The sequence below is a fragment of the Brienomyrus brachyistius genome, unplaced genomic scaffold (assembly GCF_023856365.1).
Source record: "Brienomyrus brachyistius isolate T26 unplaced genomic scaffold, BBRACH_0.4 scaffold27, whole genome shotgun sequence".
In the NCBI taxonomy this organism is placed as follows: Eukaryota; Metazoa; Chordata; class Actinopteri; order Osteoglossiformes; family Mormyridae; genus Brienomyrus; species Brienomyrus brachyistius.
This window is the reverse complement of record NW_026042306.1, coordinates 2,681,876-2,709,771: the sequence shown is the minus strand read 5'-3', so window position 1 is coordinate 2,709,771 and position 27,896 is coordinate 2,681,876. Positions and strand designations below refer to the sequence as shown.

The 27,896-nt window shown below is 44.2% G+C and overlaps 1 protein-coding gene across 3 annotated transcripts in view; it reads left to right on the top strand.

The window, feature by feature from the left end:
* Window positions 1-1,441: 1,441 nt before the first annotated feature.
* Window positions 1,442-27,896, top strand: part of LOC125720947 (AT-rich interactive domain-containing protein 1B-like) — an 80,343-nt gene continuing 53,888 nt past the window's right edge. For 2 of the 3 annotated variants that reach the window (XM_048996852.1, XM_048996851.1), the window contains exons 1-2: window positions 1,443-3,030; window positions 17,553-17,747. In XM_048996852.1, the coding sequence (XP_048852809.1) occupies window positions 1,741-3,030; window positions 17,553-17,747 (1,485 nt within the window). In that variant the 5' untranslated portion in view covers window positions 1,443-1,740. Of the gene's footprint in view, window positions 3,031-17,552; window positions 17,748-27,896 lie in introns of all 3 variants that reach the window. The other variant, XM_048996850.1, reaches the window with a different exon arrangement.

The following is a 27,896-nucleotide window of genomic DNA, read 5'->3' as shown; positions in this document are numbered from 1 at the left end:
GAGAGCAACCATGTTTGTGATATTCATAATAAGTTCACAGGAAAGCAACCAACTGGCAGTAACTGCCTCATTATTTTTAAAACAAACGTCTGTTTAGGCTGGTGATTGTAAAAAGCTCAGAAGAGAACCACTAATAGCCTAAGCAGTATTCAGAATAAATGCTTTCAAGTACAAAATGAGGCGTTTGCTCCCAAGTACCCCTTCGTGAAAAAAATATACATCTGATTTCTGCATCCTAAACGACTCATATACAGCACAAAATGTAAGGTTACTGAGTACCAAAAACGGATTTCAGTTTAGATGTGCGAGAGACATTAGTCTGACTCGCAGAAATGATGAGAGAAGAAAGGGATCGAGTGGCTTTAAGGGAAAGCAACAATGAAAATGCGACATGGATCGTGGAATTACTTTTTGGAACTGCGCAGGTCGGCATACTGTGATATTTAACGGGAAATAAAGCATAGATTTCACTACTACGTCGGTACTGATCCTTCTCTGTTCGGTACACTGGCCAAATTTAATAAATTGGAGTTGATTTATAGATTACATCGATCACAGAACCATTTCAAGCTTTAATTATTATTTTTTGAAAGATAGAATAATACACCCATATCGCAATTTTACTTCTAACAGCACTATTGGTTTATGAACGATATCGTGGATTTATTTTAGTTAATTAATTCCATTAGAAATACCAACTTTGGCCATTTTTATGCACAGTCCTTCTCAGTAGGCCTATATGCATCATTCAAATCCGCTATTTGGCCCTTATCCGAATATGCTCTCTTACACAGGTTAGACACTATCCATATATTACGCCCAATGAATTCATGAGTGCCGAAGAGGTATGCTTCAAATATGACAGAGGTACAACATCAGGATTTAAGAAAAGAAAACCGAGTGTTGGATCTTTTATATTTCATATACTTTGATTGCCACACACATTATAATTGTATTGGTAGAGCTTATTCCAGTTTTATAGCTGAATTAATATATCTCGTAATAATATTTGCACTTAAGGTGGTAGATCTGAAAATCGGCTAAAACGGCAGAGATAATACATAAACAGCTTAATGTTCTTCCTGTGAGTTCTCATATATACATATTTGATCAGCATTTTTTTGACGAATGGCAACAAAGGACCGGGGAGACACTCATGATGAACGTCTTTCGCACCAGCTGCATGAACTATTGTTTAATTGGAGTGTATTGTTTCATGCAAATCTACATACATCAGTTACGATTTCTTTTTACGACTCATCTATAACAAGGTCATGGAAAGTGATTTATCAACATAACATGCAAATGCATACAACAAATAAACGAAATCTGCCACGTTATGTGAAAATTTTATATGAAATTTAAAATCCAGTCCGTATTTTTCAATCTGCAGTGTGCAGGAGAATTGGATAATAGTTGTTGGAGCTCTCTCTAATGCCATGCTGGGCCAAAGAAGCTCTTGGATACTTGAATTTAGCAACCCATATCCGGGTTAGAGAGGAAAGGAAAAAGTTTCATTTAAACCTGGGCGAGAACTTTCAATATGAAATCACACTATAGCAGTAGGCGCTGCCATTGAGGCGTACTTGATTCCGATTGTCGAGTTGCCTGACATACTTAATATTTTAATGACATTGTTTCGTTTTTATTTAATTTTCTTCGATTTTCCCCTTCCTTTTTGATAGCTAGCTGTTAAGTAGCTAGCTAGGCTGGAATACTGCATGAAATGTTGACGTGATCATGGCCGCGCAAGTGGCACAAGCTCCGGGGACGAGTAAAAATAAAAAATCGGATTTACCGAGTAATTTGAGTCAAGATATAAATTCTGGGAAGTCTTTAAGAGAGACTGTACATGGACCTGGAACAATATTTGGGACTGGTGATGGGACAAGCGATGACATGAATAATGTAGATCGCCACCACCATGAACTGAACATGGCCAACATAGCTCGCTCTTCTACCAACAACTCGGATCTACGCGAAAAGGAGAGTGCGAGTAAGTCTGCGTCTTTATCCGCGTCCAATTCGAGCATGTCATCGAGCATGGAGACGGGTTTGATAGCGAATCATAAACTGAAAAATGCTGGTGGAGGAGATCCCCCTCCTCCGCCTCACCATCACGCACACTCACAGCAGCAACAGCAACCATTCAATCAATTTCAGCCGCACCATCAGCGTCAAATTCAAAATAACAACATCAACAGCTTGCAATCGGCGCAGGGGGAAACTGGCAATCGGCAACATGGAGGGAAGGAGAATATTCTTGGAAATCGGGTTGAACGACAGCAGTTGCTAAATAAAAGTGAGGAGGACGATCACCCGTGTAAATCGGGAGACCGGATGGGCAGCAGGTACGATCACGCCGGCTTGGGAGCGACGAACAACTTCATCAGCAGCAACCAGCCACAAAGTGCAGGAGGGAACAGCAACGTTTCTGAGTTTAATAATTATTATGGCGGTACCAGAGGAGGGCCTTGTCTTGATCAACATGGCGGACAACAAAGCCCTGGGATGGGGGTAATGCATTCTTCGGCACCCAACAGTATGGATCAAGTGCAAAACTCCCACGAAGGCTATCACAACAGCCAGTACAACCACTACCAGAACTACCGAGCTAGCTACGGTGCTGCAGGATACGGTATGATGACCCCCTCGCTGCAGGGAAACAGCATGATGGGCCCGAGCAGCAATAGTGCTGCAAGCCACGGCAAAGCTTCCGTGGCTGCTGCTTCTGGTTCTGGTGGCAACGTCGGGGGATTTCAAAGATTTCCAGGGCAAAATCAGCAGCGTCCATCAGGAGCCACACCGACTCTAAACGAACTGCTGACGTCCCCTAACCCCGTTATGCGAGGTTATGGCAGTGGGTACCAAGATTACAATAACAATCCGTCCGCACAGCAAGCAAGCATGGGGCTGGGTAAAGACATGAGCGCCCAATATGGGTCCGCTTCCCACGGCTGGGGAGGTCAACAAAGAAATCACCCGGCAATGAGTTCTGGAAACAACGGGCAAGGTGTTACCAGATCCCAGGTAATTATATGTATTTGTACCGCAATTATTGTTAAACAGCGGTCATTTTTAAACTGCGCCGCTCCATGTATATTCGTGGTTCGCTAACCAGAAGCAGCAGTGTTAAAAGTAAAATGTGCGTTTTCTGTTCTGTCAACTTCATTTGCTTTTCTTAGTGGTCTACGGACGGCAAAAGCGGGAATCTGCTGTTGTTGATTTTTAATTCCCCCTTAACACTAGATTTACCGAGTTTTTATTCTCTGCTGAGAGTCCCAAGGTGTTTGTCACCCCTGCTGTGATTTTCGCAGGTCTTCAGCCCCATCCTCCTCCTGCTTTTGTTGTGCAAACACACCCATTACCTGTGAGGCCTGGCGCATTTGCATTTTTTACTCAGAGTAGCTCAAATCCAAGGCAGGCTAAACCTCTGTGTGTGACATGGAAACCTTCACAAAAGTCTGCCATATCTATACCAAATATCCCACACGCTGACTGACCTGCAAATATGAAAGACGCACATTCACAAAATATATGGAAACACAAGTCTGTGTTATTTATAAAACAAATTGAGTGAAAATAGAATGAAAAGTTGCTAATAGAATGAAATGAATAAAATGAAAACATGCTAACACTTCAGTCTCCAATGCATGTTTGTATATAAATGTCATAAGCTGAGTGAAGTCATGGTCCATGGTTTTTGACATGCTCATACACATACAGAATAAAATGTCATTTCATTTTCATTGGCCATCACTGAATTATAACACCAAAAGTGAATTTTGTTTTTGTGTGATCTCTCCAGCTTTGCATGTTTGGCTGTTCACGTTAAAATTGATGTATCCGTGCCTCAGTTCCAGGTTCATCTCTTCGTCATCTTTCTGCCTTTTGTCTCAGTGGTTACTGTCCCACACAGTCTGTCTATCTTTCAAAGTCTGTGTTTGCAGCGTTTGAAAACCCAGTGACCATCATCCCTGTATTTGGCAATGGAGTTCCTTGGCTAGAAGAATCGGAAACAATCTTCTTTTTCCTTTCCACCCTGTAGATGCTTTGTACAGAACGTAGGCATTCACGGCCACCAAGTCCAGCATGTTGTAAAACACAGCTACTGGCCACTTGCTTGTTGCTGCTCGTACTGAATACATGCGCGCCATTCTAAACACTGACGTGGAGAATTCCTCTCCCTGTGCAGTGTCCTTTGCCAATGGAGGAAGTTCACGGCAAACGTTATTCACCATGCCCAGTAAAGTGAAGCAGTCTGTGTGACAGTGACAGTGAGGTGAAGAAATTGTCCATTGTGACATTTCTCCCGTCATCCAGAAATGACTCCATCAGACTCATGACCACGTTCTCTGCCAGCCTTCACCAAGAACTGTGCTGAAAGTTTCACTCCAGGAGAACACATGAACATAGATGTACAGCTGTTCTCGACCAAGGTTCATTGTCCATGCAGTATATTTACATTTACATTTACAGGATTTGGCAGACGCCCTTAGCCAGAGCGACTTACATAAGTGCTTTGAGACTCTGCAATGAATTTCCGATGCTAGCTCAATAAGGACCCCAGCTACGAATACTATCTCTGAGAACGCCATTGAGTAGTGCAGAATTTTTATTTTATTTTATTTTTTTAAAACACACACCAGAAAAAGAGTCGAGTAAGAATATAGAAGTTCTACGTCAGGTATTTCTGAAAAAGAAAAGTTTTGAGTCGTCGCTTGAAGACATTCAAGGATTCAGCTGTTCGGACATCTAGGGGGAGTTCATTCCATCAATTAGGTGCCAGGACAGAGAAGAGCCGATATGCGTGTCTTCCTTGTGCCTTGAGGGGAGGTGGGACCAGTCGAGCAGTGCTGGAGGATCGGAGAGATCGTGGTGCAGAGCGGGGTGTGATGAGGTCCTTTAGGTAGGATGGTGCCAGAGAATTTTTGGCTTTGTATGCGAGCATCAGTGTTTTGAATCTGATGCGTGCAGCTACAGGAAGCCAGTGGAGGGAGCGCAGCAAAGGAGTGGTGTGGGAGAACTTGGGAAGGATGAAAACAAGACGAGCAGCTGCATTCTGAATCAGTTGGAGGGGACGGATGGCGCTCAGTGGTAAACCCGCTAGAAGCGAGTTGCAGTAGTCAAGGCGTGAGATGACGAGGGACTGGACGAGTATCTGGGTAGCCTGGGTGGAAAGAAATGGACGTATCCTCCTGATGTTAAAGAGGAGAAACCGACAAGAGCGAGAAAGACTGGTGATATGTGAGGAAAATGACAACCGATCATCTATGGTAACTCCAAGGTTTCTAGCAGAAACCGAAGGACGGATCAGGGAGTTGTCAAAGGAGATCGCAAGGTCCTGGAGGGGGGATGAGTCAGCCGGGATGTAAAGCAACTCAGTTTTACTAGTTTTGAGTTTTAGCTGGTGAGTGGTCATCCAAGATGAGATGTCTGCCAAGCATGTAGAGATCTTAGTGGAGACATGAGTGTCTGAGGGAGGGAAGGAGAGGATGAGTTGAGTGTCATCGGCATAGCAGTGGTAGGAGAAGCCATGTGAGGATATAACTTCGCCAAGAGATTTAGTGTAGAGGGAGAATAGGAGAGGGCCAAGAACCGAGCCCTGAGGGACACCGGTGGAAAGACAACGTGGAGTGGATGTGGATCCATTCCATGTCACTTGGTATATCGCATCCAAGCCGGACAAATTTGGGATCAAGTTCTGGATGGCCACGGATTTGGAGACCAAATACGTCTGCAACGTGTCCCCTAACTTGGGAAAGGACCCCAGTCACCAGAAAAGGGAGAGGCTGGCAGAGAACATGGTCATGAGTCTGATGGAGCCATTTCTGGATGACGGGAGAAATGTCACAACGGACAATTGGTATGAACTTCCTCCAATTTCAAAGGACACTGCACAGCAAGAGGAATTCTCCGCGTCAGTGCTTAGAAGTGGCAGTGTCTCCTTGACAATTTATGCACCTAAAAAAACAAGATTGTGTGTGTTCTGAGTTCCTTGGACCAAGATGTGGCGATCTGTGAAGGCAGAAAGAGGAAACCCAACACGATAACAGACTATAACCACATGAAGGTATGTGAATGTGTGTATAATTTTACATCAGTGCTACAATGTTTTCTGATATGTACTATACAGGCCTATATAGAAAGAAGGTAGAAAAAAAGCAAATACACTCATGACTCTCTCTCTCTCTGCTGTTATAGTGTGGTGTAAATGTGTTGCACCAAATGGCGTGCATGTATTCCATAAGAGCAGCAACATGCAGGTGGCCAGTAGCTGTATTTTACAACATGCTGGACCTGGTGGTGGCAAATTCCTATGTTCTGAACAAGGCTTGTACAGGGTGGGAAGGCAAAAGAAGATTATTTTTGAGTCATCTAGCCAAGGAACTCCATTGCCAATTTATGCCACAAAAGGCTATGGGGACAGAGGAAGGCTGCTGCTGTGCCAGGACTTGTATGGACAACTCAGTGTCAGGTACAGGAGAACTGCAACAGAAACCGCAGCAGGTTTACCAGTGCAAAGTGTTACAAATTCACTTGCGCCAAATGCAGGGATGATGGTCACTGGGTCTGCAAACACTGCAAAGTTTGAAACACTCAATTTTTTTTATAAATAAAACAGACTTGTGCTTCCATATATTTTGTGAATGTGTGTCTTTCATATTTGCAGGTCAGTCAGCGTGTGGGATATTTGGTATAGATATGGCAGACTTTTGTGAAGGTTTCCATGTCACACACAGAGGTTTAGCCTGCCTTGGATTTTAGCTGCTCTGAGTAAAAAAATGCAAATGTGCCAGGCCTCACAGGTAATGGGTGTGTTTGCACAACAAAAGCAGGAGGACAATGGCCCAAGAAACTCTCAGCAGGGATGCTAGTAGGTGTTAGGCCCAGGGAATTTACGCAAATTTGCGTAGATTTGGCAGTTCTAGTGTTAAGCAGGTGGCAGTTGCCGTGGCAAGTTCTGTCCAAGGTGACTTGTGGGATGAATAAAACAAAACGAGCGTAAAGGAAACGTTTCTGCGCGGTAGCACATGCACCTCGCCAAGTAGTCCAGGCGTTTTGTTGTTTATTCATTAGTTTTTCTCCACGAATAGTAAGAGTGGCTAAAAGCCCGTTTATAAACCCGTGGAACATTCTAGTACGTGCAGCACAGTGCAGTAAATGGCAAGAGAATAAAAATGGACGTAGCTTATGAATATTCATAAGTCCGTTCGGCCTACAGCGTTTTAAAAATGTTTTTCACCAGCAACTGGGCTCATAATTCCATGTAGAAAGGTAAAGAAAATGCCTGTCAAATAATTTAAAAGACGCAAGATGATGATAATATTGACAGGACGCCTCTGTCACCCTGTCGGTAAAGCGAGGCTAATTTCGTGGTTTTAGTTAAAGGTAACCGGGCGGTTCGACGTGCGATTGTGAACGCGGTGTCGCGACGTAACCGGTTACTGGTGATTAGGTTTTTCGAAAAACAAAAAAAAAACGTTTTTTTCCATTCCCGAGAGTAGCGGGCAGCGCACGTCTGTTATCGGCGCTCGTGCCTACCGCTCGAGACGGCCACCTCCGGACTGACACCTCATCTTGTGCCTGATTGGTCACCTACCGCCCACTGGCCGCCGCTGTAAACACGAGTGCCTCGCTAGCGAGGAGATGCGGGCTCGTTCCCATCGATACAGAAAGGAACCACTATGCAAAATCTCTTGTTTAGACGTACGTTGATCGTGATTATCCCCCACCCCCCGCACCAAAATACAATACAGACAAATTCAGCCATCAGCCGGGTGCAACATGCAGGAAAACGGCGTTTGCTACTGCCTGTTACAGGATACTCAGATCAGCAACGTAGGATCCAATATAACAAGTGTGATATTGAAGTGCATCGTGCAAAAAAACTTGTTTTCTTTTTCCATTTAAAATGCTTCATTAAGCTGACTGTTGCACTGGTTTCTGGACATGGTTGTCTTCTCAGGCTGGATGTTAGATGGATTAGATTGTGCTCCCCTGTTTGGTGACAGGAGAAGGTGGGCTGGAGTTGACCTCTGTTGATGTAAAGAGACTGCTGATAGGAGCCTACCTGGAAAGTGCATATTGAAAGGGCACATTTCAGCCGTAGATCATTTAGTAGAGAAAATGTGATGTGATGCTTTTTCTATTCGACTTGACTCAGAACATTGGGCTGCTTAGTTTGAATCAGTGTCGTAGGAAAGGCCACAACTGTAGCATGGGGGTGACTGATAAGCGGCTGTGAATCAAATGGTTTATTTTCACTCCCAGTTCACTGAGGTTTTCTTGGTCTTTTGGATGTTAGTGTTTTCTGTTAGGTGTGTTTTAATGTCTTTCACCACCTTTTTAAAATCTCTTGTGTTTAATCCCTTTCCTGGTCCGTCTCCCAGGGACATTCATAAATTGCTGGACGATACTAACCTTCATTCCCCTATCTTTGTAGCTGTGTATTACTGTTACATTTTAAGTGTGGGATGCTCATTGTTTCTGAAACTCTACAATCATGTCATTTGTAAAATGTAGCAAAAATTTATTTAGAAATTGTGACATCGTTCAGGGTCACTGTGATGTCACTGGGGCATAGTTAAAGTATTTATATTTCTGATTTTATGTGATTTCTTTGCAAAATGCAGATTTAAGACCAGTTAGCATCTTGAGCTGGGGGGTGAAATAAAGGTTAAGAATGGTAGTTTGTCACTTAAAAAAGCTTAACTTCAACAAATATCTTGGTTTACCGGTGTACTTTTGCGTCAGTGTGCTCCGGATTGATATATTGTGAAATGTTGCTCTTGAGAAAATGTGAAAGTAACATCCCCCCCCCCCCGTCTGTTTTGGTGGGTGTCAGGAACATAGGAGTGTGTGTTTTAATTAAGTCTCAGGGGCCTGTGTGTCTCTCCTCTGATGTCAGATTTGTGCTCTTCCATCTGTTGTAGCAAAAACAGTTTGGTGATGATCGTTTTCACCAAGTACTGACTTTTATGAGTTGAAAAGGTGGACTTTCTATGTGTGGAATAATAAAACCAACTGCGGAAACCTTCTGCTTATTTCAGGAAACTGGGGCTGAAATCAGAGGTTTGTATTTAGCTGCTTAACTGACCCTCATATAAAGTGGCTGTTTGCCATTTTTCTGGACATTTCACTGGTGCGGTTTTGAGTCTAGGTTTTACTCAGCTGTGTCTCTGTGAGTCTCGATCCCACCTCCATTCATGTAACTGGACCATGGGATAATGAGGGAATTTCAGCAGTGTGTTGACGTTAAAAGTCGTTCGGCTGTGTGTTCATATTTACATTGTCGTGCACAGGCTACGTACTCGTTATGTGCTGTGGGTGTTTTAGCTCTGCCAGCTTCCAAATTGACGTTTTTGCCCATGCGAGGCGTCGGTAAAGACGGACCGGCGTGCTGAGAGCCTAGCAGGCCCTCACTCCTGGAGGCGTCGATGCTGTGCCCAGGCTGAATGGAGAGGCCCAGCCAAGTGCTCCCAAGGCCAATAGCTGCATTGCAGGGAAGTTTTACAAAGTCCTACAGGCTGTAGATAAGGCTTTAATATCTGAAAATTGAAGATGATGTGCCTGCACATGGAAAGCACTGCCCAAGTCTTGGGCATCCTGCCCTGGCAGTTGTGGCTCATGGTGTTTTCATTACTGTGCCTCCTGTCTGCAGAGGGGCCCTGGTCAAAATACGGGGCCCCCTCTGCAGGCAAAGAGGCCTGTAGCTGCTGTAATTCTTGCCGGGGGTGGCCAGCATAACTGTCAGAGGAGCTTGATGGTCCCACAGTAAATCGAGAGCCGAGGTTAAAGAGAGTGCTGAATTTTGACTGAATTTCTAGCATAAACCAAAACAGCCGTGTGATTCGTTGGTGACACTCGCTCTCTTGCTGGCTCTTTCTCTCATCTTTTTTTTTTTTTACGCGCCGTTAGGTGTTTCCTTTCAGTGGCGCGTCCTCTGAGCCGTGCAGGCAGCCGCCCCACCTCTGGAGCCGTGACCTTGCCAGATGTAGATTAGCCATGTGCTGTATGTTAATATGTCCTCCCCCTTTGCCCCTCCTCTCCCGTATACAGTCTGCTGCCGGAGGTGTGGCTGTTGCCTGCAGGGGGCTCTGGGGTCAAACAGTTTTAGTTGTGGTTGGTTTGGAAGTGCTGTGATTTTAGATGGGAGCCCTCTGTTAATTACGCATTTGGATTGATTTGTATCTTCTGTCTCTGTTTTGATAGTTTTTTTTTTTTTTAGTTTTTTTTTACTATAATTACACTATTCCTGCTGTAATCGCACCGTTGGGTGTTAGGTATTGCGCCTTAATTTCCCCGCTGATTTTGTCTTTTGGCTACTTTGTGTCTGTCTGTCTTCCTTCCTTCCTTTTTTCCATCACATTGTTAAATTCTTCAGTACCATGGCTGGTCTGGTGCCCTGACCTTTATTTGGGGAAACCTGTAAAAACCAGCACTGAGTACAGATCCCCCTCACTATTTGCCCATTTACGTTTTCGCTCGCAGTTTCCTGTTGAGAGAATTCAGGTCAGGAAAGCTATCTGACATTTTACTTATTTAAAAATTGAACATCATTGACTGTATGAAGTAATGCTAGTGGGTCATTTAGAGTTTTTTTTTGTTGTTGAATAAAATGCCTGCTTCATAACGGCTTATTTGCATTATGATCTGTTATGGCATCTGACAGCTTTATATATAAAGATAAAGATAGTGTTGTTGAGTACTGCCAGTTATAATATTGTAGAATCATGATAGAGGGTTAAAGTAGTTAAATGTGTGCCTTTTGTAAAGGGTTTCATAAACCATAAATCTGCAGAAACGTGTGAAAGCGGTGGGTTATTTGGCTTTTAGGGAAGACTATACCGACGTGACCTTTTTGATAAGATGTTTTCATTTTGAGCGATTTGTGTGTTGATCTCAGATGTTGGAAATGTTTAACAAATACACTAATGAATCCTTTGTTTCCTTCAGTTATTTTAAAATAAGGACATACAGTCTTTCACAAAAAAAATATCCCAGCTTTAATAGTTGAACATATTTATAGTGCAAACCTTGTCAGTGAATATCAGGGCAAAAACAAAATAATCATTCATAAATCGTAACTGAGGTAAAATGTTCACTTAATTGCAATATTGATTTGAGGTCATATCTCCTAGCCTTAGTCGTAATGGTGAGGCCCAGTACGAAGAGGGTCGGAGGTAGCCGGATATCTAATTTTTCATTCTGTCTAGACATTATACTGAGCTATATGATATTTTAAAAAGCAACATTATTCTGGCATTTGGAAATATCGGTGTTAAAATTTTGTGATAAGCATTTTGTGGCGAATTTTGTCAATCAGCATTTCAAAATACCTTTGAACGCACACTCCCATGTTTATGACCGTCTGTAGTCAGAAATCGCATGCGGTCAGGTATTAACTAGACTTCATAATGCATTGTGCTAATCATGTGTAGCTGCATGCTAACGCAGGAACAACAAGGTACGTTGTTTCAGCTCGATGTGGGGTGTCTTCAAAATCGCAGACTTGCACTGTAGGTACTGAATATCCGTAGACGCCTACTACTCGGCTATTAATGTAGTGTGTATTTTATGTGTGCAGGAGAATAGTATGCATGCACCCAGACATACAAGATGGTGACTACAATATATTACTTGATCTGGTGGTTTTTCAATGATGCATCTTGAACGCCTCGAAAATTAAAGAAAAAATACATATTGGAATTCAGCAAAATGTTGTATGTCACCCGGGTACTATTCACCTACTGTCTCATTTATACTGAGGATAGGGACCTCGCATACTACATTTTGCATACTACATAGCAAATGACTGCAATTTTGGACATGCCCCTGGTTGTAGGTTTAATTCTAACCCTTATGGGTGGGGACTTTGTGGGTTTTCTTCCTGGAATTGGGGTGATTTGGTCTCTGCTGTGTGTGAGCGCATCGTAGGCCATGAGTCTTGTTTGTGATACCCCATTAGTCTTGATTTTGACTGGACAGGCAGCTATTGAAAAGTGGCTATTATAGGCATCCGCTTAATATTTAAAATAAATGTAATGGACCAATGTTCATGTAAGAATTGTGAAGGATGGATGGGGTCAATGCTAGCGTCCCCTCTAGGGAGAGCACTGACATTACCCTGTGCTTTCTGGGATATGCTCCATGCTCACTGTGACTCTGACCATGATAAGAAGTTTAACCACCCAATGAACATCCCAGCTGCCTCAGGTTAAAGACTGCAAATACTTTTTTAATTATTCTGAGGTCAATAGCTGCTTGTACTCCTTCTTAATGATGGATGTGGTTGTTCAGGGCGACCGTCTCACTTGCGGAGTGTGCTTGTAGCTCAGCACATGCAAAATCGAGACTGGGGAAGGGTGTGGGTTTGTTCTTCGGTGTTTTTGGTTAATAACATCCTGGATTGGGGTCAGAATAAACTCGTAAAGGTTACTATAATGTCAGCCGCGTGTTAGACTGGGTTGTGTTTGCAGTTGTGCGGATCGCATTATCATAATCGATGCTTTGACCATTCTTCTGTCATCCTAGTCGAGATGCAACTTTGCAGTTTGAGTGGCGCTGAGATCTATAAGCATAGGTGAGCTGCCCTTGAGCAGGAACGTGCTGGTTGGACAGTGCTGTTATGATTTCTGATGGGGCCTGAAGGTGGAGTATTGACTAGGTGAGGGCTGCTGGGAAAAGGGCAGATCGTATGATCCTGTAGGCCTCACAAGTACTAATTAGAGTTTTAGAATTTAATCTGCGAGTCATTTTAAGAAACCTGAGTATGACAGTCATTCTGCTAGTCATGGCTTGATTTTGCGACTTGTGGTGCCCTCTCTCCACGGTGGTGACAGGTCGGTGAGGACAATAATGGGAACCTGACAAGGGCAGACAGTTTCTTATTGGGTGTCATCCTGTAGCATGACCACCTTGGGTGGTTGTGATTCAGGTGTAGGGGCTGGGAGTTCTGGCACTTTTGCACATAAATTTAAACTGTTTAGAGAGTGAGAGCATCTGCAGTTCATTTCAGCCGTGCTTTTAAGGTTTGACCCAAGGAAGAGTGCACTACATACTACTGTTTCATTTTAGATTTATTTATTTCGCAGATGCTTTTGACCAGAGTGACATAAGTGGGCACATAATACATCACAAACGCACAGCTAACTAAGGGGTGATCTTTTGTGTTTGTTTATCTTGTGGCTGGGCCATTTGAGTGCTTGTTGCCCTTTGGGGAAGCCTGGGGTAGTGGCCATTTCCCCACCTTCTGAAGGCTGTGTCATGGTAGTGAAGAGTCCCACTGGTCTGTGTTCCTCGCTGCTTCCCTGTCCTGTCTGACATTATTTCAGGAGTGTCCTGCAGGCATCAAGGGTTTTAGCCAGGCACTTTAACCTGTCCATCATATCAGAATCGCTGGTTATCGTATATCCTGACCTCATTGGTGCTGCCTCCTGTCCTTGTAGGCTGAGATGGCCCTACCCTTCTGCCTGTTCAGAGCCTGGTGTCCTCAGCCACACCTGACAGTCTTGCACAAAGAGAGAGCATTTCTGGCATGGTGTGGTGTGACCAGCTCCGCTTAGGGAACGCTTTTGTTTGATGTAGTTCGCTGATGGTATCCATTTTGACGTTGTTATAGGCACAGCTGCGGCCTGACACTGCTCCGACAGCCTGTCATGTCCAGGACGAGAGAAACACCTTTTTGCCAAAATGCCTTTAGCACTATGCCCCTTGTGTTCATTTTGTGTATGTGCATGTTTTCATCCCTGTTGCTTCTAAAGAACAGGTAAACACAGTAGCCAAGCAAATTCAGTACCAATAAAAATTTTAATGAGTGAGATCGATGAGACGTTGATTTCAATTTGGAAATTGCAGAGCCAAGCAGTAATTTCCGTAATGGGTGGTTATTACTGTCAGGAATGCCCTCTGAATCGTACCCAAGTTCCCACTGCCCACTCGGCAAGTATCACGGATCAGAAACCTGGGACGACTGTTCACGGTGGCTTTCCCTCCTCCTAGGTTCTCTGTTTGCAAACACGGGCCTGTAATCCTGTCACCCGGTGACCTGGTGGCAGCAAACCCACCACCGCCCTGCAAGTTCCCCGGGGTGTCATCACGACGCTGACGTATCACTGCCATAATTAAATCGAGCCCATCTCAGGTGTCTGTTAATGATTGTCTAATTACCTTCAAGGAGAAAAGACCGGAATCTGTGTCACGCTCGACTAACGTTTAACATACCTGTAAAAGTCGTGTGTGTGTGTGTGTGTGTGTGTGTGTGTGTGTGTGTGTGTGTGTGGTAATGTATATATTACATTGTGGGGACCAAATGTCCCCATAATGTGATTTAAAAACCTGTTGCTTTGATGTTGTGGAGACTGTTTATTTTGACTTGGTTAAAACCTATGATTCAAAAAAGTGGAAATGCCAAAAGTTTTGTATTTTGGTTACTTATGGTTATGGTTAGGGCTGGGTAGGAGTTCGGGTTGTCAGTTGGGATTAGGATTTTTCCCATAAAATGAATGTACGGTCCTCACAACAATGAATACAAACCTGTGTGTGTGTATGTGCGACTCTGCTCTTTGTGTTGCACTCATCATGTTATTCTGTCCATACAGGATTTTGGTAATGTATCGGCCCTCCATGGACAGACAGGAAATCCAGCTCGAAAGCCAGGGGAAATACCAGTTAAATGTCTTGTATTACATTACCGAAAAAGCTGATGGGAAGGGGGGGGGGTGGCCATGTCTCCCCAGAGGAGCATTACGGTGTTAGTGCATTGGTCCTGTTATTAATACATAGGTTTTCTTTTCTGCTTTGTCAAATTCATTAGAGCGAATGGCCGTTTTAATGTCTAACTGCATTAGCAGCGCTGCTCCGTCTATGAGTGCGGACACACCAGGCGGCTGGGGCAGCCTCCCGCGTGTGTGCGCTTAATGGCAGCGCCGTTTGGCTGTGTGTTATTTTAATTTCCCTCTCTAACACCCCCCAACCCCCACCGCCACCACACTTGTATGGTTTCCCATTCATTCGTGGTCTGTCCAAGGGTCAGCAGGGGGTGTCGGCGTGGTATCCGGCAGGAATATAGCGTTCCATTGAATTCATCCCTCTGGTCTTTACTAAAAACACAGATCTGTATTATCCCAGACATTCCAATGTAAAAGCTTTACCCTCCATCGACAGTAATCGATACCTGTTTTTTTGCTACTTTTTTCCGCTCTATTTTGATGTATGTTCCCTTCAAGCTATTTGGTGTGCAGAGTTACCTGCTGTGACCTGCCAAACCCAAATGATTCCCCCTCTGTTTGTTCCTCTTGTTCCCATCCTGACTGAGCAGTAAGAGTCAGGAAGGCGCATACAGCCCTATCGAGGTCACATGCAGCCTTTTATAAGTAAAGGCAGAGGAAATGGGGTCTGGTTCTGGTGCAGAACCAGGGCCATTGGTCCCTTGGCTTCTTGGACGTCACATGTGGGATTTCCTCTGTGGAGAAGCCTTGCCCTCTGCATGTAAACCGCTTGGATAGAAAATTGGATAGAAAGGTATATTATAGCTAATCGGTAGGACGTATGAGCTCTCTGATTTTTGCATTTGCCATCTTGCTCCCCTCTGAGACTGAAACATAAATGGGTGAGAGTGAGGCTTGGGTTCAGGGCAGTTTTCAGGGTTAAGGGCCTTGCTCACGGGCCCAGCAGCGATATGATCACCCTACTGGCCATGGGTCTCGAAGACCTTCTGGTTGTAAATCATAGGCTACTTTGACATTGTGCAATGTGTATCTGGAAAAGACAATGTCTGTTACTTAACAGATGGGCTTTCCGTCTTGATCTTTTCATCGTCGAGCAGCGAGTTAGTTTTGTGGCGGCTGATTTATTGACCGAGTCGATGCATGGTCCGTGGATCAAGGCAGTCTGTGCATTAATTTAATGGGTGTACTTAAAGCAGATTGTCCTGTAAAAGTTCTTATGGTCCTCTTCTGTTCTGTAAATGCTTGAGTCGGTTGAGCGCGAACAGACTTGCAGTAGTTTGCTGGGGGGGGGGGGGGGTGTGCAAGCTGGATCTTTGGGGTTTGGTTGTCTCTCTTTGAGGAGCTGATGTGAGCTGGCGTAGCGTCAGGGCAGATTCATTGCTGAGCTCTGTGGATAAGGCACGTGTGTGTGCGTGTGTGTCTGCATGCATGTGTACACTCTGTGTAGCAGAGTTAGCAGCTAGACAGGTTGCGTTGTAATGAGGAATAGGGCTGGGAATCAGCCCAAGTCACAATTTTGTCCAATTTCGATTCACACGTGTCCAGTTTGATTCAACGCATAATGTCCAGGTAAACAACAAGAAGAAGAGTTGTTTTTAAGTAAAATTCGGTGAAGGGGAAAAGGCATAAATGAACAAGATTGGTCAGTGGATTGGAGTGCATGATTAATCATAAAATCTGTATTTTTCCCCATCTCTAATGGGGAGTGGCCCTGAAAGCCTACATCTCCCGCTCTTGGTGGAGATCGGGGACACCCCACCCCCCCCCCATGCTGGGGCCAGCTGCTCTAGGCCTGGCGCTGACCCAGGGAGTCCGGGCCCCTTCTGAGCACCCGGGCGGGCAACCTCCACATTGCCAACTGCCGCTGCCCCTCCTTTCCTCTGCTGCATCCTTCAGGCAGGATTCCCATGCTAATTAACAGCCCTGAATGAATGGATGGATGGCAGAGCTGGACAGGAGGACGGGGGCACGTTGGACTTCTCAGCGGCCGTGAGAGATGCTAGTGTCAGCTGATCAGCCTCACTCTTGTTTCGGCTCAAAAACATGCCCTTAATCGCAAATGTCTTCGATTCACTAGATGTCCTTAATGCTTAGAAGGTGGTTCTCGATTCCAATAGCCTCTCTTTGTCCAAAATGATCTCTGAATATCCCATAGCAGCAAAAATAAAATTCCATAGAATGTTTGTTCACAGCATGCAATGAGGTTAAGATATGGCATATTTAACACGTCAGACTTAATGCACACATGGATCTTTGCGTCCGCAGCAGTGGGTTTAAAAGTGTGTGTTTCTGCGCCCCTGGCCTCTGAAGTGGGATATCCGCCTGGGGGCGGGGGCCAGGAGAGGTGCGGCCGCCCCGCTCACGCTCTGGGTGGTTTCCCTCGTTGGACCACATTTTGGTTATAAATAGCTGGTAAATGGAAGGAAGTCTGCACGTGTGGTGACAGGTGGTTTAAGGTTACTTCTTTTCTCCTTTTATGTGCGCCAGTCCGCTGCCCCCGCAGCAGACAGTTCAGGACGTTACAGCGGCATCAACAGCAATATTAGAGTGACAGTCGACCAGTGCAATGAGGAATCAAGAATGTAGCTTTTTTTCCTAGAGAGTTAAACTGGTAATTGGACTTTATGCTGAGTGACACTCACACAGTGCAGAGGAGTAAAGAACAATGGAGCCATAAACTGTTTAATCTTTCACATCCGGTATCTGCACTGTTGAATTTAATTTCAGTTTTTGTGTGGGTGGCTGATGGAGCAGTGCATTGTGGATATTTCTGTCCCCCTTGCCTATATCTGAGTGTTAACCCAGTAATTTGTCCCTCAGGTGGCTCCCATGGAATCCATGGCGATGAAGCGCTCTCATCTCTATGGTATGGGCGGCAGCCCCTACTCTCAGCACCAGCAGGGCGGGGCTTACCATGGCCAGCCATATGGATCACCTGCTCCTCACCAGTATCCAATGGGAACACAGGGAAGAGGTCAGGTGGGCATGAGTGGAATGCAGTACCCTCCACAGCAGGTGTGTCATCTCTCTTTATACACTACAGCTACTCTGCATTTTCCGGGCAGTTCCCATTTTTCTCATTTTGGATAAACCGATTGGCTGCATCGTCTGGGGGCCAGAGCCTGCACATTTTTGGGTTTCCCCTCATTTAACACACCTGATTCGACTAAGCTACACAGGGCTCCAGCCCCCCAGGACTGGAGTTTGACACCCCTAATCAAAAATTCAATTTTCCGGTGTGTTTTACACTTGGACTTCCTAGTATTACTTCTTAGTGGAGATGCACAATATATCAGTAAAAGTATTGGCCAACACTCACTACAAATAATGATATCAGCATTGGCCAGTATTTCCAGCTGATATTCAAACATTATTCAGTTTTCAAAAGCAGCAGCTAGCAAAACTAGACACAACAGCTTAAATAATGGAGATGATTGCATTGGATGATCAGGCATTTTCCATAAGGAAGGGTGAGGAATTTTATTAGTTCATTCGCTTGTAAGAGGTGATAAAAAGGTCTTGAAGTTCTGGCCCGTGAAATGTTTAGAACCCATTATTAAATCAGGCCCATATGTTGATATTTTGGTTTCCGGTTGTTTCAGAGGGTGGGTTGGATGGGTTAGGAGGCCTAATTGCTTCCAGAATTGTTCACATTACTCTTTGTTCATGTGGCTCATCTGGGTCTAGTTGACCGGAATAAACTCTGGGGCTGAGTTGTAGGCCTGTGCTTCTACTGTGGAAATGTTCATTGTTTTTTTCTTCTTCTTCTAAACGTATATGTAATGTATTTTTTTTCCCTCACATATTTCTGCTTTGGTTATCTTTGCTGTTTTCAGATAAGGGCCTGGGTTCTGTTTTATTCTTGGTTTCATGAGTTTCCAGCTGCATCTGTCCCGCCCTTCGTTCCTCGGCTCCCCTTCCTTTAGAACGGCGACCAGGTGCAAACATCCATCACATGATACCAGGGAATGCCACCCGACCGGAACTGTGTGCTGGGAGCTTAGGTTCGCCGCTGAGGTTCAAGCCAGAGCCGAGCGATAGACCCTGAGAATTGCCCCTGAAAATCATGCTTCAGTTTCCATGAGGAGAATGATGCTTTGAAATCTTTGGGGTGCGAAGGCAATCCAGTATGAAAGGCAGATCCCTGATGCGTTCACTCCGGCCCAAAAACCGTATGATCCGAGAAGAACTTCTGAAATGAAATGAATGTGATATCACTCGACACTAGAACAGATGCTGCCCTGGCGATAGGAGAAGAGCTGGCATCTGAATACCAATGATGTGTTTGTGTTTGTAGCTCTGGCAGTGGCAGAGTGGGATGGTTTGCCTCGTGCCGGTGTTTCGGGGCTGCCTGCTGCATTTCTTCATCCTCGCCTCTGTCACAGACCCTAAGGGCAGTTCCTGAGGGGCTTTCAGTATTGCGGGCAGCCCCGCCTCTTATGGCTCATACATTGTTCTATGCGCAGCCCGCGAGTGACCGGATGCTGACGTTACTCGCGGGTCCTGCTTATGGGGTCATGGCCGTTTCCCTGCTTTCCTGCAGGAGCCCAAACGCTGATGTGCTCGTCGTCATCCGAGTGATTATATCTCCTGTATGCCGTTGCAGAGCCTGGAAATATTCTTTGGGGGGGGTTGGGGGACTTACGAGTCATGTGGTCTTGAAAGGAGACCAGGCCACATAAGCTTTTAGGTAGCAATGCTAATTCAAATGAATATGCATTCGAGGGGCACCCTGAATAATGTACGCTCATTTCATATTTGTCATATCTGTCCCTCCCACACAGTTAGAGGAAAATTGAGAGAAACTATTACACTGTTGGTATGTTCTGTACAACAGTGCTGAAGCTGTAAAGGGATTAATAAAAAGCAAATGAACAAAACAGCCTCATTTATATTTATTTGAAATAGGGCATATTACTCAGACCTATCTGCCACGATACATCATTCCTTAAATCGTTTGCAATCCTTCTGTTTGGCCCAAGGAGATAATTATAACTTCAGAAGTTATCTTCCAGATATGTGAGAAAAATATATCAGTGTAATTGAGAGACAGAACAAACTGGAAATAATTAGTACATAACAAGAATGATGGAATGCTCTATATAATTTATGCACTTGGTTTTCATTTGCCAGATGCATCTGAGAGACGTTGCTTTATATTCCTTAGAGAAAGTTTAAAAAGGGGAGAAAAGAATTAACCTTTTATGGATTGACTCAGAAAATGACTAACTCCTCTCAATTATGATGCAAATGGATGTGATGTCATGGTTTTCTGCTTGTCATGTTGGTCCACTGGCCAATCAAGGAGGAGGGGTTTATGAGCCGTAGACAACTCATTACCTTGATGTTAGACTCTGTTATAGTAGATAAGTGTTCTTATTGTTATTTGTATTTGATTTCTTTGCCACAGTTAATTTCTAAAGCAATATACCCATATACTCATTTATGAAGAAATTCACCCCCGCAGATTACCTGTCTCCAACAGACCCATCCCGGCATCCCGCAAGTTACATTACATCAGTATTACGTTTCATTGAATATCTTTTTTTAAGCAAGGTGGGCATCGTAGCAGTAAAAACAGCTAAATGCCTATAAATGTATTTGCGTGCAGCTCAAAAGAATGTGCTGGAATATTGAATCGCCAGCCTGTGTTTTTGAACCGTGGCCCAAAGATCTACAAAATTAAATTGAAGTAGTGATTTACCCCTTAATGTGAGTGGGAGGGGCACCAGGGGTGCAGCTGGGTTTCCTCTTCTCTGGTATCCTTGGGAGCTCCTGCTCTGACATCCAGGGCTCAGGACTAAGTGATGGTGATGTCGGAATGACCCACACTGTAATGAGGTCCTGCGGAATATTCCAGGAGGTATATTTAGGCTTTTGTTTAGGGTGGTTATTAAACTATAAAGCAGGGGTAGGCAACCCGGATCCCAGAGTGCCAGGATCCAGCAGGTTTTCCATCCTACCTGGTCTCTGCCGAACCACACCTGAAGTCAGGCAGAGGGTAACTCATCAGGTAGGATGGAAGACGTGCTGGGTACCGGCACTCCAGGATCAGGGTTGGCTATCTCTTGCTATAAAGAATAAATTCATTCATTCATCCTTCACCCTCTTATCTCATACAGTCTCAGGGAAAGCAGGGGCAATTCTAGAATTTAACCTTTAGGGGGGCACATTAACTTAATTGCAGGGGTTATGGTGCGTTCCATTTGCCTTCGGAGCTTGGATTCTGAGTCAGATTCCGAGTATTGAAGGCGGAAGTGACGATGTGCGCGCTCCCGTTTCTTGGACATCCGAGAAATATCTTGGAAGGTAGCTGCGCCCTTTATCAACAGAAGGGAAAGTTGTAGCTTTATACTGTTTAAGCACTGCTATTCATTTGTGGCTCATTAAATCGGTCGCACACACTATACCGTCCAACTGATATTGCTAACAATGGCTAACAATTAACCGAGCTAGAATTGGATTTCATGATAAGTTGGATTTAAGGTAGTTCGGACTAATTATAAGTGAACGAAGATAAAGGTAATTTAAACTGAGGTATCTTAAATTCGACAAGTTGTCCGGCTACGCAAAAAATCTTGCTTTTTCATATGGGTCCGTGGTATTGCTTCTTTTGTGGCAAATGGAACGCATCCGACACAGTTTTCCAGAGCTTTTAGTGGATGTGACGTAAAAAGGCAAATGGAACGCAGCATTATTTGCTGGCATGTCCTTCTCCATTTTGTCCTGCCCAGGGCATCTTTTAGAGACTGCACTAACATATTTCACACCCTCCTTCATCTGGTTGAGCCAGCGTTTCTTTGCCCGCCCACATAATTTTTGCCTTTCAGGCTGAGGCACATGGCTACCATAGCCACTGTTTGCGTTGGGCGATGTGGTCACACTATTGCAGTGTCTCGTGCGTCTTCTCTGTTATCGGTGCCACTCCCATTATCTTGCGTACATCGTCGTTCATCTTGTGGTTAGAAATGTCAGACCGAGTATCCACCAGAGAATTTAGATCTCCACGATGTCTAGCATAAAATTTTTGGTTGCTGCCGACCAACACTTAATTCCATACAGCAGCATTTCCCAACTCAGTCCTCAGGAATCCCCAGCCAGTCCACGTTTTTGTCCTCTCCCACCTCCCAACACACCCATGTCAGGTATTCGGAGTTCTTGATTGGTTGGAAGCTGAGAGGGAGTAAAAATGTATTTGGGGTCCCCAAGAACTGGGTTGGGAAACCCTGTGCTACAGGATGAACCATGATTGTACTTATCTTCGCCTTGAGGTACATGGGCATCTTACAGTCACATAAGACTTCAGTGAGCTGGTGCCATCTTAGCAAGGCAGCGTTTACTCGTGCTTGGAGATCAGGAGTTGTACCCGGGTTGGAGTAGACAAGTAATCCAAACTACTTGAACTCCACAGCCTTGGCAACTTCTTGACTGCTAATGTGGATGCTGCCCTTCGTTTGCATGCCCCATTCCAAGTATTCCATCTTCCTGGTGTTAAGGCCGAACCCATTTTCATCTAGCCATGTCTTCCGTTTCTTGAATGAGGAGTTTGGGGGCCTGGTGCCTTTCTTAGGTCAAGACAATGTCATTGGCATATAGGAGTGTCCTTGTGGGTATGTCTGCCGTCGCCGTGCACATACACAGGATTAAGAGTGAGTTGATCCTCGATGTACTTGGATGAAGAAAGTCATAGTAATCAATTACTGCTACATTTCCCTTGGGTCCTAGTGTCCTAGACTAGGTCTTTGGAAATGCAATGTTATGTCTAGATGGAAATTAATGAAAATGAATGAGAGAACACTATTTATACTAATTAGTTAACATTTATTAGGGAGACTAAAGAATATTTTAGGGGTCCTGAAAGCCCTGGTCATGCCCTTAGTGGGCTGCCTTTTGCTTGAATCACTGGGCACGAGGCAGGGGAATAAAGAATGAACAGACGAAAAATATGTGCTTTTCAGATGTTTAATGTACCATTTTATCTTCATTATTTTCTCGGTTTTGTTAGTGTTTTTGAGCTTCTTTAAAATGGCAACGCATATGAGGCAAGCGGCAAGTTGCAGAGGTTTGCTAGGAGATCTGGGGCTCCTAGTGGGGGGGGCAGGAGGCAACCATTAATGATGACCACCCCGCCCCCCGCCCTGCCTTCCTTGTTGCTACGGGATGTCCATGCATCACAAATGAGCATTTAAAACTGAAGACGTGACATAGAAAAACAGCTTTGATATTGTGGGTGATTAAGGATTTGTCATGCTGAAGAATAGATGATGTTCCGTGATCAATTAATTAGTAGGGGATGCATTGAGAGGATCTAATGGTGGTCTCATTTGTGATTTTAATTACTCCTGTGCATTTCAGGGGAGCTGAGCAGGGAGAATGCTAACGGTATGTGGTGACGAACCTTTGCTCGCAAGAAAGGCTTATCTTTGTATTTTTCAATCTTTTGCTTGCAAGCAAGCGAGGGGCAGCTACGTACTCCTGTCTGTGTACACAGCTTCATACTTTAAAATGGCCATACTTATGGGGATGTGTCCTTATTACTTAGTAGGGGAGGGAGTCATACAGAATGTTGGAATGTTTTAGAGATGGAAGAACTTTGACTACAAGCCCGAATATATTCATTTGAGGCAGTTATGAGGGAATGAGCTTAGTAATTGCAGCGTGAGTTTATTACTTATGCTGTTTAAAGTATGTGAACCCTTTATCACTTGCTCATTACCTGTTTCTTGTAGCTCCTAATCAGTGCATCATATCTTCTTTAAGAAACGCTTGCCTTTTCTTGCTTACAAAACAGTGGGCAGTTAGGTTTGGTGTTGGGGCCTGATGTTCTCCAGATTTTATTGACCCAGTTCATGGTTCCATCTTGATCATAGTTTCACCACCGTTAGTGATAGCTCTGAAGGATATAAATTCTGCCAAAAAAATCAACTAATATCGCTGTCTGTCAACCTCTGTAGACTCATCTGTTCAAAGTTTCTTCCAAAAATGGATGTCTTCTAGATGGTACTTGTAAAGCTCACAATGGAACACCTGTGTTCATCTTTGAGAAAGCTAGGTTTCCTCCAGGACAATCTCTCATGACTTCAGTTGCTGTTCAGCCTCTAAAATTCAGGCATGAATAGGTTGACAGAATTGTAAACTGCCATTTCAATGAGAAGGACATGGATTTCACTTAAACCCCAAGTTCTTGTTGTGTACTGATTGGTCAACTGCATATAATCATGGATGTTTCACTAATAAGATAAGATAAGAAAAAACTTTATTTATCCCGAGGGAAATTCTTTTGTCCTTTACATGCTCAGTGCAACAATAGGAATAAAGGTAAGGTAAAGAAAATAATAGTGCAAATAACTATGAGTAATACTTTGTATTATAACTATATAAATACTTATAAATACTCATACTGTTTTTTTTTTTTTTTTTTACTTTGTACAATGTGACATTGTTCACATAATGACAATGTGAATCTGCTGGATGAGTCGTTCAATTAAAGAAACAAACCAGTAAAAGCACAAGAAGAACTGAACTATTTAGCAAAACACAGGAGCCTTTCGGTTTTAAAGAAGTTTGCAAAACCTGGAGTAACTCTGTGTCTTTCTTGACATGGATTATGGCCTGAATGTAAATATCATCTTATACTGACCCTGGGGTTTGACTCTGCTTTATAACACTTAAGACTGAGCATGTTTCATACTCATACTTCCTAAGGACTCTGTGTAACAGTGTGAAGGATTACTTGAGCTTCCTTAAAATTGTGTCTTTAATCATAAAAGTCTTTCAGTGCATTGATAGCAAAAATGTGAAGTTTCCGCAGACTCAATTGCACACTGTAAAAGTCCTACTGATATTGAACTTGATGGTGCTTGAAGGTGCCGGGCAGTTGCTGAAGACTGTTGCCTTGAAGCGTTTAGTTTGCGAGGGCTTGCTAAGGGGATGCTATTAATCGGACAGTACGGTTCTTTATCATGTGGATTTATGAGGAGGACAAGGCTGGTTATTCATCCTGTATGAAAGGCCATTTAGTCCTCCTTACGTTTAATCCTAATGGTCGTAAGCATTGATCCTCTTAGGGACAGAGATTTCAATTATTCATGGTGTGTGCGTGTAGCGCTCCCTCTGCTTTTATTTAAATGTGCACTTCTCATTAATTTTAAAACCGCAGCCGGTGAAATTTCACACTTTTGGGCCTCGTTTGTGTCTGCGTTAGTGGCAGGTGAAATGGAGGAGATTTTTATATGGGAACGGTGCTCCCAGTGCAGAGAAGGGAGAGATGCTGGTATTGGTTGTGAGTGGTTCTTTTGGCTAAACTTGCCATTTTATGTCCGAGTGGATTGTGATTCTGCTGCTGATAGTCCTTCCAAGAGCTGTTTTTTTCCCTCAGGCATCCTCCTCTGGTGGTATTTTGACTGTCAGCAGAGATGCCATATTCCAGAATCTTCTCTTAATTGGTCACCTGTTGGCTCCTGTCATATGTCCATTCTGCTGACGCGGAGCTGTTTGCCGGAAGCTTATTGGACACTGACCCGCATTACTTTATCGCACCACAATTTCTCATTATTAAGAGATGAGTTGGAGTTTGTGAATCTGTGTGGCTAATGGTGTCAAGCAAAATGAGCTAAATGCATACTGAAAAAAACTATTTAAAACTCATTGCTTAGTAAAATACTGACGTGTGAGTCTTCGTTGAGACACTTTCCAGTCTTGGTGTTCTTGAGGTTTGTAATGTAGTGTGCTGGTGCCATGATCCCTTGCTTAGATTTTGGCTTGCGTCTTTGACATCACTGGTACCCTGCACTGCAGAGGGCGCCATGTTGCTTTCCAGTATGTCACCTTGAATTTGTATGTTAACTGATAGGTCCAGATACTACCATTGCATAGCTGTACTCTTTCCTTGCCTCGCAGTGGGGGTCCAGCTTGCCTTATTTCATAACGATGCACCACACTCCGCGTAGCTTCAGCAGCTGTATGACAGGTCGTATGAAGAACCAGGAAGACCAAGTTAGAGAGATGCCACTATTTTCTGGACTAATGGGGGCTATGGATCATTTGACCAAACTGGAAATGTTCCATCTTTTCTTGGCCAGTAGTAGATCTGTGGTCCAGCCCTCAAGTCAGGATTCTACCAGTTGTGCGTCCTCTCTGGAAAGGAGCAAACTTTAGTGTGTGGTGGACGTTAGACCGCCGTAGTCCACCGTACTTTTGGGAGGCTTTACGTTTCTTTGAATTCCATCCATCCATCCATTTTCAGAGTCCTCTTTCTGCTCTCTCTTAGTGTTTCCGCAGGTGAGACCTAACAATCTTTCTTTTTAAGCTTGTAGGTTTAAGGAAAGTGATAATGCATGGATATCCAGGACCAGAGTATTTATAGACCTGACGCCAGCTGGTTGCATATCTGAGACAGATCAGTCCCAACTCAATGGATTAACGGCTGTCAGAAGACTTTCACTTTTAATAACCTGGAAAAAAATCGTTGCACATCTTGGGATAATAAGCAATAAGTTACTCATTTAAAATTACATTGCAGTCAACATTCTACAAAATATTTTGCCTATTAAGAGGATTTTGTTGATCATTATGCTAATTTGAGATAATGATTATTGAATAAAATTTTGTCAAGATGCATTTACTTGAGGGTTTTATCATTTTTAACTGGATATTATATTACCTGCTCCATAATTTGTCATCAGCTCTTTATTGGTTATACCTGCTCCATGTATGAGGAATAGTAACACATAGACACACATGTAGGTGAGGCAGTGATAGGCAGGCACCTGCAGTGGGAGGTTAAGGGCCTACAGACAAAGCCCAGCTCGAACCGGTGACTTTCCTATTATAGGCACAGAAGCTTTGCCCACTGAGCCACACACAGCGCGGGTCATAATTAAACCGTATCCTATTTGGTTGTGCTTGTGTCATGTGGGCTTGTACCACGGCCACATGAGGCAGCAGAGAGCATGCTGACCACATTTCACTGCTTCGGCCTTCCGAACATACTTGAGGGGCCGCAGATTGTAGAAGCCAGTCATGTTGAGCCAGAAGTGAGACAAAGTGGCATGAGAGTGCCTCTGGGCGGTATGACCGCAGTGCATGCTAACAATGAGTTGTTATTATGGAAGGGTTTCAGTTTCTAAAAATGACCATCGTCCCCTAGCCCAGCATGGGGGCGCTGCTATGCCTGTCGGAATGCTGAGCCAGTCTGACATTTAGGGGCACTTTTCATTCCTTGTGGGGCGCAATGCTGTCAGCTTTCATCCACAGCCAAGGAAATATCAACCTATGTTCAGTCTACCTGTTCTCGACCAGTGATGTATTACGGGACATAGAATTATCTGTATTTAAATCGTCAAAGTCGTGGAAGGAATATTCCCATTTGCATTTCATACATGAAGCTGTGGCAAACTCCAGCTCAAGTGACCTTCCACTTCTCTGTCTGTACGCCCCTCAGCTCGCTACTGGACCGTCACGTGCCGTCGCTAGAAGTGAGAGAATTAAGGAAATAATGTCTGGAAAATAAAGTAGGAGCTGCATCGTCCTCGTTGGCTAAGTCGCCGCTGCTCTTACTAAAAGCTGAAAAATCTAGTTAGCTGCTCGCGGGGCGATTTGCATAGCTTACAGTCCGCATTCATGCACCCGGGTCTTTATCGAATCAAATTAGGTTAAGTACCTTGCTCTAGGGTAAAACGGCGGGCTCAGTGACGAGAGCCGCTTTTATTTACTGCTCCTCTGCTGCAGCAAATCGGGTTAGGTACTTTGCCAGAAGGTATAACAGCAGATTTACATCGTTTGTCTTTGGTCACGAATGCTGTTTTATTTACCGCTCCTTTGACTATGGAAAAACCGTGAATCGTGTTGTCAAGGTAGAGGAGTCTTAAAATGTGGTGTCGATCTTAAGTGCAGCTCCACCGTCAGGCTGGTGACCAGTTTCATCTCCAGACCCCATTGCCCACTGATGTATGTCTCAGGTTCAGTGCACATGTGACCAGCTAGAGGTGTGGGTCCCCAGCAAGTCCCTTTTTTTTCTGGCTGTCTGATTGGGGGCTGTCCTCAGGATGAACAAAATCGGTGGAGCTCTAGTCCTAGTTCTTCAGCACAGTGATGTTTGTGTTTCCATGTGTTTGAAGTGTCATCAGGAACATATTGGGGGTGCTCTTTCTCTCGCGTGCTCTC